The sequence below is a fragment of the Lonchura striata genome, chromosome 20, assembly GCF_050655825.1.
Source record: "Lonchura striata isolate lonStrDom1 chromosome 20, ASM5065582v1, whole genome shotgun sequence".
NCBI classification, from domain to species: Eukaryota; Metazoa; Chordata; class Aves; order Passeriformes; family Estrildidae; genus Lonchura; species Lonchura striata.
In genome coordinates, this window is record NC_140722.1 from 7712651 (window position 1) to 7726673 (window position 14023).

At 59.1% G+C, this 14023-nt stretch overlaps 1 protein-coding gene across 3 annotated transcripts; it reads right to left on the reverse strand.

The window, feature by feature from the left end:
• Positions 1 to 7296: 7296 nt before the first annotated feature.
• On the reverse strand, positions 7297 to 12854 carry CD40 (CD40 molecule). 3 transcript variants are annotated; one of them, XM_085558091.1, is made up of 9 exons: positions 12708 to 12854; positions 11423 to 11504; positions 10762 to 10887; positions 10520 to 10663; positions 10196 to 10295; positions 9220 to 9281; positions 8867 to 8965; positions 8408 to 8433; positions 7300 to 8025 (listed from the first exon to the last, which is right to left on the reverse strand). In XM_085558091.1, the coding sequence occupies exons 1-9, from the start codon at positions 12753 to 12755 to the stop codon at positions 7948 to 7950; spliced, it is 765 nt and encodes a 254-aa protein (XP_085414217.1). In that variant the 5' UTR covers positions 12756 to 12854; the 3' UTR covers positions 7300 to 7947. The 3 variants fall into 3 exon arrangements, with proteins under 3 accessions (XP_085414219.1, XP_085414217.1, XP_021396546.1); XM_021540871.3 differs by having other exon boundaries at positions 7303 to 8103; XM_085558093.1 differs by lacking the exon at positions 8408 to 8433 and having other exon boundaries at positions 7297 to 8103.
• Between the last annotated feature and the right edge of the window lie 1169 nt (positions 12855 to 14023).

The window sequence follows — 14023 nt, forward strand, 5'->3', positions numbered from 1 at the left end:
TTTCCCAGGATGGCAGAACATCTCTCTCCTGTGTCATACTCAGGATGCATCTGCCAGGGACAGAGGGGAATCCCAAAGTCTAACAGGCCTTGGAAGTGGCCCTGTGGTGGGTATGAGAGCACAGGTATGGTCTGTGCCAGTGGAAGCCAGTCCTGGCAGTGCTGGGGCAGCCAGGGCAGCTGTGGTAGGAGCTGCTGCCCTTGCAGAACCATCACTTTCCCTGAACTGCTTTTGTACTTGGGGCAGAATTGAGAAATCTCTGCTGGTATTGTGGGATTTCACAGACATGAAGGATAAAGTCTCTAAACTCCCACAGCTGCATTTTCTGAGCACTGCAACACTCCGATACCTCTGAACTGCTATTAAGCACCTGGTGCTGGTTTGTCTTTGCAACTGTGTCCCCTAAATAAATCCCTTTCCCACACTGAGCCATGCTAATGGCCTATTGTTAAATGGCCAGCCAGTTCACTGTAAGCTGAAGTCATTATTTTTTCCACTCATCACTGGAATAAAATCTCTCACCAGCATCTATCTTGTAGGATAAGACTGAAACTTGGAAGCTGCAAGCCCTGTCCAGGGCACATGTCCCTTGCCCTGAAGCACTGAATGGTGGCCACTCAGGCCGCTGCAGGGTTCCTCACAGGAAGCATGGAGGGTTTGCCATTATTGAGCTGGATGAGGCACTTCTGGTGGGACAGGATGGCACCAGGGCTGGGAGCAGCGTGGCAGCAGCTTCTCCATCAGGGTGGGCTGGCAGCACCCACAGGAACCCTCAGCGCCTTCAGACTGTCCTGGACCCACCAGCACCTCTGGCCTCCTGTTGTGAGCCTGGGCAATCACTGCCTGGTTCTGAGCTGCTGTGGAGCTGGCACATGTGTGTGCCTGGCACTGCCTCCCACCGCGTCCCACCCCAGCTGCTCCCTGGCACCCACTCCTGTCTCTCTCTCTGCAGCCATCTCGCACGTAAGCAGCTCCCTGGGAGACTTGCTCCATTTTTTTCCTTTAACCTTGAAATGCAATTTCCTCCCCAAAATATCCTTTTTCCTGTAAACAACATCTCTTTAGTGAGATTACAGCAGAAATCCCTGAGCTCCCAGGTCCCGGGCGCTTTATCACCTGGTGAGCCCCATCCGTCACGGCCACGCGTGGGCTCTCAGCACCCCGCCCTTGCCAATGGGTGATGGTCTTTTCATCATTTTTACAGATTTATTTTACAATAATTTAATTTCATCCTCAGCCCTGGGAAGACGAATTGGCCCCTGATGTGACTGGGAATTCAGAGGCAGTCTCATAAATTTGCTGCCTCTACACAAAGCTCTGTTTGGAGTTCCTGATGCAGCCGTGAGCGAGAGTCCTTAAACAACGCGGGACGGGCTGCAAATCGCCTGTGTGGCAGGGGGATGTGGTGCCACTGACACTCCCAGAGCCTCAGCCTGACTTGCTGGCTCTGGGTGGCCACAGGGCACATAGGGCACAGGGCACAGGGCTGGGAAAGGGGCAGACAGAGCTTTGAAGGCTGCCCCAGCATGGCCCATGTGGCACTAGGTGCTGCCAGTGCTGCACTGCCAGGATGCCATCTGCCCACATGGGCACTGCTGCACAGGTGCCCTGGAGTGGTGAGTGCCCAGGACCCATCTCTGCCAGCACGTGCCTCACTTCCTGACTCACTGGAGCCAGTTCTGTGCCGGGCACAGGCGTCAGGGTGGTGCCACCAGCTCTGCCACCAAGCTCTGCACATTCCTGCGCATCTGTGCTTGACACATCTGGGACTTGCTGTGCTTTTGCTGCGAGAGACTTGCCAATGTAATTAAACTCGAGTGACTCCCCTGCCCCCAGGCACAGCCCCTCATTTCCCTTTGATTTATTATGTCTTCTTAATTTATTTAAATGAGCCTCGTGTTTGCACAGGCTCGGAGGGGGCTGGCTGGAGCTCTAATTGCCGGAGCGAAGGGAAGGGGCTGGAGAGCTCCGGAGGATCTCTGCAGGGCTGTGTGCTGTGGGGTAGGGGGCTGTGGACAGACCTCCAGCGGAGCCCCAGGCATGGGAAGTTTCTTTAGAGCAAAGCTTCCTGCACATTTGGTGGTGGTTTAGCCCCTGGTGCCAGTGCCTGGGGATCTGCCTCAGTGGGGCTCTGTAGGGAAGGCTTTTGGAGCTGGCATAGGGGCATCTCCCTGGGGCATTGCAGGGCAGTGTCTGCTGGCAAAGGCAGGGGATTGAGAAGCCCAGCAGGGAATGTCTGCTCAGCCACACACCTGAAGTGCACAGGGGCTGGGATGCTGCCAGATCTCACTGTAGCTCCTGGCCAGGTGGGAGAAGTGCATGGGATCTCAGGGGAGCCCATGGCACAGCTCCAAGAGGTTGGTCTGTGCTTGAGGCCAACAGAAGTTTCTCTCACTCCCTCCATCCATTTCTCCTGCCTCCTCATGGCCCTACCTCCCCAGCTCAGGCTGAGCAGACGGCCTGATCTTCCTGCCTGCCCATGCCCTGTGCCTGCCCCATGCCTGTGTGGCCTCATGCCTGGCTGTGCCCCACGCCGCCAGCCCTGCTTGTGTTTGCACAGCTGATTGTTCCCCTGCTCAGCATACTGCCTTGCACTTGTCCCTGTTGAATTCCATCCTATTTTTTCCAGTCCATTTCTCCAATTTGTCAAGATCATTTTGAATTCTAATCCTGTCCTCCAAGATACTTGTAGTCCCTCCCAGCTTCGTGTCATCTGCAAATTTAATAAGCACTTTCTCTATTCCATCATCCAGGCCCTTAATGAAAACATTGAGCAAACCAGAACCAGGGCAAGCCCTTCGCTATCTGAGCAGCCCAACACATGCTGTGCTCACCATGCTCTGCCCAAATGTGACAGGAAAGGTACCAGAGCTTCACCACGCTGTGCCTCGCTGCACCCCCAGCTCCCTTGGGACCTCTCTGCTTTGCTGCCCTGGAGCAGTGCTGGCACCATGGTGTGCTGCCAGTATCAGGGGCACTGGTGCTGGGATGAGGCTGGGAGGGGATAGGGCACATCTCCCAGATGGCTTCAGCTTGAGCTGCCACTGACTGGCACAATGAAAGGCCTGGAGCAGCTCCCATGTGCTCCATGTGACCCCAGTGGTTAGTGTGGGCACAGGGCAGCAGAGCAGCCCCTGATGGGGCCATTCTCCCCCCTCACAGCTGCCCACCTCCTCCTCCACCAGGTGAGGCTCTGCCCAGCCACATTATCTCCCCATTCTGAGGCTGCTCCTTTTGGGCTGGGTCTGCTCCTGGGGCTGTATGGCAGGGATCTGGAATCAGCCCCAGCCTGGAGCCATCTCATGTGCCACCTCTGGCTACAGTCATCTCTTTTCTTTAATTGATTGTAGAAAGCAATTTACAAAATACAAACTTCTGCTTGTGCCAAGCCCTGCGTGTCCAGGCAAAGCCTAATTTCACAGTAAAATTTCAAATGCAATGAATGGCTTTTCCCAGCACCAGTCCATGTTCAAGCCAAGAGCTTTGCAGTCTGCATAAGCTGTGCTGAGCAGCCCAGAAATGGCTTTGCACTGCCCTGCAGAGCACACAGCTCCCTTTGCTGGCTGTCACAATAGCCAGGGCAGCTCTGCCAGCACTCACTTTTGGGCTGGTTCTGCCTGAGTTGGCATGTCTGTGTGGGACCACCATGGCTGCAGCCCAGTCTGCAAAGAGCCGCAAGCACCAGCTCTCTGTGCAGCCAGCTGGATAATTCAGGGATCCTGCATGGTCTGTGTGGCCATTAGGAAAGGTGTCCCAGCAGGGCTGGCCAGAGCTGCAATGATGGGGGCTCAGCTGAGAGATGGTGCTCCCTGGCTCTGGCTCTTTTCATATCAAAGTCATAATTTCATGGCCAGGGTCTAAGGAGGTTTGTACACACGATGCATTAATTCTGCATTTAGTGATACAGGAATAATTGGTGTCACATCAATTAGATCGGTTCTTGGATACTGCAGTGATAAGTGCTGTGCAAAGGCCTCTGGGCTACAGGATGTGAGGAATTCCAGCAGTGAGTGAGCCTGGTGGAGGTGGCAGCAGCAGCCAGAGCGGGGCCAGCAGGGACATTGGGTGCTGAGAGAGTGGTGGAGTGTCCAGTACTTTTGGCCTCTGCAGGAGAACAGCAAGGCCTGGGGCTCTCGCAGTGGTCAGTGCCTGGGGTTGCTGTGCTGGGGGCTGCTGCACAGCCTGGGGGTGCAGGCCTGTGCCTGGGGAGGGGCTGGCAACTTGGCAGACCTCTGAGTCTAATGTCTCAGTCCCATCAAGGTGATCCTTTGTGTCAAGGCACTTGCTAGGCATTGGTTCAGCATCATCAGCTGTATTCCTCTTCCCTGTGGCACGGCTTTGCACACACGGTGGGTTTGCCAGCTTGCTGCTGCCCACCCCACCAGCTAATGGGACGAGGCTCAGGTGGGTCTGGGGCAGCGTGGAGACCCCCTGTGCTCACACTCCCACAGTGCAGATCGGCGCCGTCAGTCCCATCCCCGCTGCCAACTGTAGGCGGAGGTAATTTGCAGATGACAAATATCCCTGACAGTAAATATTTTTCCCACCCTCATCCTTCTACAAGCAGATAAGGTGGCAGCACTGTAGCAATACAGTTGCTGGAGGGAGACAAACTCTTTGGCAGACTTAAAAGTCTATTGTGTCCCCGCAATTATTTATAGATAAAGAGAAGAAAGCCAGTAAGCAGAGAATGGAGCTGCACAACTGCATTTGTTATGATGATGATGATGTTATCTCTCCCTCACACCCACACACGCACATCTCCAGTGCATGGAAACTCACTGCTGGCAATCAGGACAAGGCAGGACAGATTGGAGGCTTTAGCTTCTCGTCACTGACTTGTGCCCAGCCTGTCTTCCCCACCAGCTGAACCCATCATACAACTCCTGTGGCTTCTCTGGAACAGCACATGCAGGGCCCCCCTGAGAGGGTCTCTCTGTTCCTGGCTGCAGGATGTGGAGACCAGGTGTCCCCATAAAGCATCTCCTTTTGGGTGCCTTCTGGTGAGGGGGATCCAGGGTTGCCTGCAGGGAACATGGGACTGGCAGGGTCCCCACCAGCTCATGCAGCAGGACCCCAGATTGTGGGTGCTCCCCACTGATGGCAGGGTCCATGGGGACTCTGTCAGCTTTCCCAGCTCTGCATGGCCAGGACCTCCTCTCCCATCCCACACCACTACTGAGAACAGAAACGTGGGTGTTTGGAGGGATCTGGGATTAAAAGATGTGGCAGGCAAGAGTGATAGAGGTCACTGCCAATAAATGCATTTCTGCAACCAGTGGAGCAGAGACACCCTGAGTGAGAAACATTGACTGCAGCGTGGGAAGAGGGTGGGAAGCGCTGTGTTCTCCCTTTTCAGTGAGCACTGCAGAAGCCAGAGAAGGAGACCAAGGACCTGGCAGGGCTGGACCCACAGAAAGGAAGAACAAGGAAGGTGAGGGATCACGACCTGGAGTGCCACTGAGCCAGGCACTGGGGTCCTGGGGTGATGTGTTACATGTGTGACACGGGGGCCCTTGGCCAGCCCATGTGTCTCCATGTTCCAGCATGGCTTGGCATGGTTTGGATCCTGCTGGGGCAGAGGTCCTGCACCTCCCCAGAGCATGCACAGCCACTGCTCCTCCCCAGGGCTAGGGGTGCAGGAGGGGTGTGGGCTCCTACCAAGTGCTCAGCCCTGTCTCAGTGGGACCCCTACACTGAGAAAGCCCCAAGACGAGCTCTCCAGCTGGTGAGATATTGCCCAAGACAGCACCTGGGAACCCTTAACTGGACTGGAGAGTGGGATGGTTTTTCATTGCTTCCTTATAATAAGAGGACAGGAGTAAGTGACTAGTACAGTCCGTTCACTCGGTAAAGATTTATACAATCACTTCATCCGGTAATTGGTATTCTAGGGAGAGAGAAAGAGCTGCAGCTCCAGCATCCGCCTCTATTTGTTTTATCTCTGTCTTTCTCTTTTTCTCTCCCCTTTTCGGAATGAGTAATTCTGTCCCTCACAACCCCATTTAAACAGAGCATTTGCAGAGTGAATAATTAGTTACATTCAATTAGGCCTCATGCACTCTCCCTTCTCACTTTGGGGGACAGACACTAATGAGATGGTACATGTCTGACACGGGGGAGTGGGCACTGAGCATGCTGCATGCCAGCAGGGAAGGGTCAGCCTTGGGGAAAGTGGGGAGGTGGCCCCAGAGAGTTCAGCCTGCCACCTGGGGAGAGAGACCTTTGGAAACCATCTGGGACTACAGGCTTCATGTTTGGGGCCAAAGGTTTTTGCATCTATGACTCACATAACACCTTCTCCTCCAGCAGGATCGGGATCACATCTGTCCCCAGAACTGGGTGTTCTCTGGGCTAGTGCCAAGGGAATGCTGCCCAGCCTGAGACCATCCCACCAGCACTGCTGGGATTGCCAAGCCCTGAGAGGAGGGAAAGCTGCTGCCATGTTTTTATCTCCCTTATTAAACCTAACATTAGGTTTTAAGAGGAGCCTTAAATAATGTGCCACTGCCTGTACTGGCAAAGTTGCTCCATGCTCCAGCTGCTCCTGCTCTGGGATTTATGGCTTTTCTCATGTCGTGCTGCCTGTGTTCAATTAGTGGTGGGTCACAGGCTGAGGCTGCTCCCAGCACCTAAAGCCTGCAGTGGGCTCAGTGCCACTGCAGCCCCACACCAATGCTTTGGAGCCCGTGGTGACTCCACTGCTACACCACAGCATCCCACAGTGCTGCCCTGCAGCGCCACGGACCCCACTTGTGCATTTCACTGCCAGAGCAGTGAGGCGAGGGGCACGGAGCTGCCTGCTGCAGGCAGCCCTGCCCGCATTGCTGTCTCCTCTGGCGTGGGACACGGGCTGGGCACGGCTGTGCTGGGGCAGCTCCTGCTGTGGGAGTCAGTGAGGGCAGCCACAGGGGAAGCGCACGCAGGGGAGTGGGGCCAGCCAGGTGTGCTGGGGAGGGCCTGAGGGCACGATGGAGATCGGCACAGCTGGTGGCAGCTCTTCCCTCCCTCCTCTGCCTTGGAAGCACCCGCCCATTCCCAAACCATCCTTCCCGGAAACATCAGAGCCGGGAGCGCGGTCCCGGGGCCGCCGGTGGGCGGCAGGGGCTCGGGGCTGCTCACGCACGGGGCAGATAATCACGTTTAATCGCACAGCAGGGGCTGGAGGGTGACGGGGCGCGGCCGCTCCCGCACGGACGGAGGCGGCCCCGCGCTGGGCAAGCCCGCGGCCAGAGCCGCCCGCGCCGCCCGGAGCGCAGCGGGCCGGGCCGGGCCGGGCCGGGCGGTGCCGGTGCCGCCCCGCGCCGGTCCCGCAGCACCATCTCCCGGCCGCCGCACGCCGCTGCCGTTGCTCCGGCCCCGGCACAGTCCTGCCTTTCGTCCCACGGAGCCCGGCAGCGCTGGACGGCACGGAGGGGCCGCGGCCGGGCCGGAGTGTCCTGTCCGGATGCCAGCACCCACCGCGCACGGGCAGCGCTTCCACAGCAGCCCAGACAGGGGACTGAGCCCTGCCGCAGTGATCTCACACTAGCAGCTCCCTCTCCCAGCCCTGGCTTCTCCAGCACTCCGGGAGACGGGGCTTTGTGCTGGGGTCTTCCTGTCAGCAGTGACACTCTGCTGTGGCCAGGGGCTGCACTGGGCTCTGCAAGGGCTCAGCAGGCGAGCAGCCACCCAGGTCATTGTATCACCTGGGCATAAAGCAGGATGGGGCTCTGTTCCATGTCCCCATGTGGGCAGCCAAGCCTTGCTCCACCAGGGCAGCCCTGTGCAGGTGACTAGACCAGGAGTTGTAGTGGTATTCCCGTGGGGTAGTCGTGCCATGGTCCTTTGCAGCATCACATCATTTGCAGCCAGGTCAGATGCCAGATTTCCTCCCCAGCTGGAGAGGGGACAGAGGAGATGGTGCTGTCCAGTCCGTGCTCCTGTCGGAGGCAGTGCCCTGCGCCTTCACAGCATCTCCTGCTCCGAGATGCGGCTCTCCTTGCCATCCTCCTGGGCCACAGGCTGGCCCCTGAGTAGGGTCTCCTGCACAGGCAAGACATTCTCATCCTGCTCCATGGGCTGCTGGGTATCTGGGTTCTCTCCGGGCTCCCCAGCCTCTATCTGCACAGGGGCAGGGGTCAGGGGCAGGCAGCTACATTCCCCCACTCTCCTCCCATGCCTTTACACAGGCTCCTGCTACACTCCCATGCAGGCCTGAGTATGGGGCCCTCCCAAATGCTCAGCACTTGCCAGCAGCACACTCAGGTTGTCCCAGCCCTTGTCCTGTCCCAGCCAGGCAGTCTAATTCAGCCCCCACCCCTCCTGCATTGCAAAGCCACAGCCCCTGCTCTGCTGCTGGCACATCCCCAGCTGTGCCCAGGAGGGATCCCAACCCACTGCTGGAGGGGGCTCTAGGTAGACTCACCCCCTTTGGCACTCGTCGTCTGAAATCTGGATGGAAAGAGGGACAGAGAAAGCAATGTTCAGGGGGAAGTGCTCCTGCCCAGCAGGGAGCTTCCCAGGGTCAGAGCCAGGGCTAGTGCTGCTGCACCACAGGTCCTGCAGCTCATGTTATGCCTGCTGCCACTGCCAGGCTGGGCAGGCTGGGGGTCACAGCAGGAGCCAGAATGGACTCATGGGGCACCACTGCTGTTACCTAAGAGCTGGCCCAGCTCAGGCTGCAGCAGTGCCAACACACATGCTCCCAAAGACAGAACAGGACTCAGCAAACCCTGTCCTGGTGATGTCCCCAGAGGAGCTTCCTCACTTGCAGCAGAGCTGCCACTGTCCTCCCTGGCTCAACCCCTCAGCCCTTTATGGCCCCTCTGGCTAAGCTTCTCCCTCCCTCGGCCAAGGCAGAAGTTCACATGCTTTAGTTCCTCACCTGTGTGCACCAGGCAGTAGATGCAGACACCCACGAGGCATGTGACAACTGCAGCCGTGATGGGGATCAGCACTGACAGCGAGGAGCGCCTGCTCGACTCTGCAGGAGGACACAGGGTCAGCGAGGCACCCACGGGACCGTGCATGACACAGAGTCATGCCCCAGCCCCACAGGGATCCCTCATGGAGACAGGCAGGAAGGCATCACACTGGCCATGCACTCAGACCTTCCCCTCCCAAAAATACCATGCATGAGGCCAGCTCTTCTGAGTGCTGCAGGAGCTGGAGCCCTGGGGTGCTCTCTGCTCTGCCCTGGGTCAGCCCCTGGGTCAGCCCTGAGCACCAGGCACTTACCGCAGATCACATCCGAGGAGTTTGTCCCTTTCACCTTCACCAACAGCCCCTTTTCCTCACAACTGCAGGGAAGAACAAGAACCACATAACCACAGAGGTAACCTGAGCTCGGGGAATAGTTGGGGCTGGGCAGGCACCCGAGCTGCCTCAAAACGCATCTTGCTCCAAGCCTGCCAAGCTCCAGTAGGGCGAGCAGGGGGACCCCCAGCAACGCAGCATGAGGGGGTTAGCAGGTACACAGCAGGGTACCAACCATGGGACTTGAGTTGCTGAAACTGCTGAGGATGGGAACAAATTTAGGACAAGGCACAGGAAGAAGCAGACCTGCCTGGTCAGGGAAGCCCCCAGGGCTTGAGCAGCTACGACAGAAAAGCTAAAATAGGCTACAAGTGGCTCTGTGGGGAAGTAATTTCTGGGCACAGATAAAAGCAAAGTGAAATCCAATGGATGGCAGCTGAAGCAAGACTAATTCAGCTTAGAAATAAGGCTCATGTTTCTACCAGGAACTGCAATTAACCCTCAAGCAGCTTTCTAAAGACAGGGATGACCTGCCAGTTCACGGCACCCTTAAAGCCAAACTCCCCATGGAGAGGGCTTGTGTTTTGGCTAATGACTACAGCCACAGAGAGCACTGGGAGGGAGAACCTGAACAGGGCATGGGGCATCCCCATTGACCCTGATCCCTTACTTCCAGCATGGATGACAGCACGGACATCCCTGAAGGGACAAGCAATCTGTGCACATGGTGAAGGACAGACATAAGTGCCTGAATGTCTGCCTCGACCTCAGCCAATGCTGCCCTGGTCCGCACTGTTCTCTTAGCCCTGTTCCTCTCACTCTGGCCCTACACCAGCCAGATGCTGTGTCACTCACAAACCAGCCTGATGCCCAGTCCCCAAGACCACCAAGAAAACTGGCAGCAGAGGATGTGTTCACTGGGGCTGGTGGAAGGACACGGTCTGTACTCAGACAATACCTTGTCCAGGGGTGGCACGGCTCAGTTTTAGAAGAGACATTGGAGAAGGTGCCTTCTGCACAGGGTTCACAGGGGGATGACATCCGGTCCATGGCCTTGGCTGAAGAGGAGCAGAGATGGCAGGAAGGTCAGTAGGGCTATGGGGGGTGAGGGCCTGAGGGGGCAAGGGGCTGCAGAATCCAGATGTGCGGCACACCCCGTGGCAATGGCACAGCTCTCCCAAAGCCCTGCCAGGGAGCATCATGCTGGGGGATCCCCCATTCCCTGAGGTCAGCGCTGACAGGGTATAAGTTCCGTTGAGAGGGAAGAGCTTGTCAGATTTACCTGCCACAAAGCCAGAGCCAAGCTGGCAAGGCTGGTTCTCCACGCAGGTCTGGCAGGTGGTGTCAGAGCAGTGCGTGCCAGCCCGGCACTGGCACACTGTGTTGTGTGTTGCATTTCCATGCATCTTCACAACAAGGCCAGCATCTGGGCAGAGGGAACATGGACAAGGTGAGACACCACGCAGGGGAGCCAGTCCCCCCAATCCCCACAGGCTGGGGTCAGTGGTCACAGGGAGCACTTACTGCGTTCACAGATATCATGAGGAGCACAGTGCTTCTCCTTGGTCCAGCTTGGCTGATAGTGCTCGCTCTCGCAGGGGGCACAGATGGAGTCTTCTGTTTTATTGCACTCAGAGACCAGCTTTTCCCCTGCAATAGAGGCTGGTGAGGAAGGGGCAAGGGGGCTTTCCCTGTGCTAGCAGGACAGGGGAAGGCTGGCAGCTGTGGATGCTAGGACTGCTGCACTATTCTGTATGGAAGGCAGGGCTGAAGGAGTCAGCCTGATGACCACAAACACTGCAGGGGCCAGATACAGAGGGAGGGCTGTGGCACCACGCCAGCACCCAGGGACTGGGAGATGACCTGACAGTGACAGCAGGAGCTATTGCTAGTCCCAGTGCCAGCACTCTCCCCACAAAGCTACCTTTGCTGTGAGGTCCTGTAGCTGCAAGTGCACATACAGGCCCAAGAGAGCTGTGGCACATTTGGTGAGATCTAAGGGACCGGGACCCACAAGGTCCCAGTTGCTCTGTCACTGAGATGACACAGGGAGGCGAAGCTGTCAGCATTGCTGGCAGTGAGGTGGAGGGGCTCCATCACACCAAGTGAAGCTTTCTCTGCTGTGCCCAGGCAGTAGGTCCTGGCACAGCCCAATTGTGAGGTCCCTAGGAAAGGGTTTCCATACCTGGCCGACACCGGTTGCAGCATCTGTCCTTGTATATATATTGCTTATCAAAGCATGTTAAGGCACCACCAGGTTCCCAAAACTGGAAGAAACAAGACCTGTGAATTCATATCCAACGCTTCCGCATCACCACGCTTCCACAGACATGTGTGCTAACCTGCACCCTGAGGTGAGGGCTTCCTCACACTGTTCTTCCCACACCTCCACTAACCACAGACCACAGCAGCCACCCACGCTGCCTGATGCCATCAGTGCTGTCTTTGAAGTGGGGTGACAGTGATTCCGGCAGAGTTGCTCCACATTTCCCCAGATTTCCTACCATAAGGTGATTGCACATCACCCTGTGCCCCTGCCAACAGTACTGCAGTCCCTCACAGAGGGAGCCGAGATCACCAAGCTTTCACACCCAGAGCACTGCCAGCCCCTTCCCTAGGCTGACACACCATCCCTGAGGGACAGGAAAACCCCAGTCAAACACAACACTCATGCAAACTTTGCCAGAGCCTGCCCTTGCTCCTCTTGGCAGGGGACTACCTGCACAGGGAAGGGTAAAAAGAAGGCAGGGAATGAGCTCTCGAGCAAGACAGGGTACAAGAGGGCACCCGTTCGTCTCATAGAGCCAGCCCCTCGCTGCGCATCCCCAGTAGTGCCGCAGGTCCCGGCAGACTGGCCTGGCCATCCTGGGGCGCGGGACGGAGCTCCGGCAGGGAGCGAGGGAGAGAGGGCCGGGCCGAGGGTGCCATGCGAGCACCCAGCACGGCCGGGCGCACCCACCCCCGTGGGCACCTCCAGCAGCCCCGGCGCGGGGACTGCGACGAGGCCGCGGCGCCGTCCCAGCCGCCCACATGCAACCGAGAAGTGAAAGAAGCGCCCTGCCCGGCTGGGGGCCCGGCCGAGGGTCCCGGGGCTCGCCGCTGCCCGTCCCTGCCCGTGGGGACCCCCGGGCTAGCGCAGGGCGGGGCTGGGCTGCCGGGCCCGCGCCATCGGAGAAAAGCGAAAGCGCGAGGGTACAAGACCTGGAGAGGGTACCAGGCAGTCCAAACAACTCGTCTGCCCTGCCTGGTCCCGGGAGAGCGGACCGACAGAGCCGACGCGGCAGCGCCGCCCGGTCCCGCTGACGCCGCCCGCGCACAGCCCCGGGGCTCCCCGGAGGGGGCGGCTGCGCCCTGGGACGGGCCGGAGCGGCCGGACCGTGCCCCTTCCCGGAAAGCCCAGCGAGACACAGAGATGGAGGGATCCCCTCTGCCCCTGTCCCGCTCCATGCCCCGATCCCGGCCCCACTCACGCCCAGCAGCGCCGCGCAGAGCAGTCCCAAAAGCCCCAGCCGGTTCATGGCGCTGCGCCCCGGCCGCCGCCGCCGCCCTCCTAAGAACGCCTCGGTCCGTTCCCGCCCAGGAAGGGGCGTTGGGCCGCTCTGCCCGGGGCTTCCCCGCCAGCCCCGGCTGGGGACAGCTCCCGGCCGGCCCCTCTGAGCCCCGCGCTGCCACCGCCGGGAGCCCCCGGCCCGGAGTCACGGCTGCAGACAGGAACAGGGGCAGGGACAGTGGCAGGGGTCGGCCGCCGTCCGCGGGAAGGAGATGAGAGGGGAGGGGAGCGCCTGTGCAGCCCCCCATCCCCGTCCCCCACCCCCCCAGGAGCTCCAGGTTTCACTTCTTCTTTCCAACAGTAGCTCAGAGAGTTTTTGGTTTTGTTTTGGTTTTTTATTTATTTATTTAGCCTTTAAGAGCCCCTGAGCTATCGCCCTGGAGAGCCCCCACGGCTGTGGTCAGGGAGAGCCCCTCTGGCTGCAGCCCTGGAGAGCCCCCCACAGCCGCCAAGAGTCCTGAGCTGCGCGGAGTGTCCCCGCAAACACGTCAGTCCTGAAAGGGAAGGGGCAACCGTGCTGTGACGTTGATGTACCTTCGTCTCAGTTCCCCAAAGGGCTTCCCAGCAACTGCCAAGGAATTTCCAGGATCCCTGCCCGCTCCGGAGACGTTCCCTGCACTTCCCTTGGCATTGCGGTGGCTGGGCAGCGAACGGCGGCTCCTCAGCGCCTCTCGGTGCCCCGGTCACTTGCGGCACTCCTGCCGCCACGCTGCCGCGGTGCCCGAGCGGACACACCGCAGCAGCCGCCTGCCCGGGCACGGCCCCGGCCCCAGCAGGAGGTGGTGGCCACAATCGGCCATCGCCAGGGCGCAGCTGCTCCCGGCAGAAGGGCAGCGCGCTCCCCGCGGGCAGCGGGAATTGGGAACCGAGCGCTCTGGATTCCCCGGCCCAATGTCACTTCCCAGAACTGACTCACTCGGGAGCACGAAGGGTCCCTGGGGAATCTCGAGGGCGAAGGGGGCGGCTGCGGAGAGAAGGGGATTTCTGGGCCCGACTCCTGTGGACCTGGCCTGGGAAATCCCCGCGGCGCCGGGCACTGCCTGAGCAGGTTCTCCCGTGGCCACGGGCTGTGAGCGCCTCTTGCTCCCGGTCCCGGGCGGCAGCGGGGGCCGGTGCTCCCGCTCGGCAGGAGCTGCTCAGGTGGGAGCCCCTACGAGAGCCCCCGACCCCGCTACCCGCAGAGCGGGACAGAGTACCGGGGCAGCTGCTGCTCGGGGCGGCACCGGGGCTAGGGGT

What these genes read in the sequence shown, in the direction of transcription:
- CD40 (XM_021540871.3), bottom strand. Translation starts at nt 12,755, where the DNA reads ATGAACCGGCTGGGGCTTTTGGGACTGCTCTGCGCGGCGCTGCTGGGC. An exon ending in TCATGATATCTGTGAACGCA is followed by an intron (nt 10,664 to 10,761) that starts GTAAGTGCTCCC and finishes CCCTCTGCCCAG; the next exon opens with ATGCTGGCCTTGTTGTGAAG. An exon ending in TGGCTCTGGCTTTGTGGCAG is followed by an intron (nt 10,296 to 10,519) that starts GTAAATCTGACA and finishes GCTCCTCTTCAG; the next exon opens with CCAAGGCCATGGACCGGATG.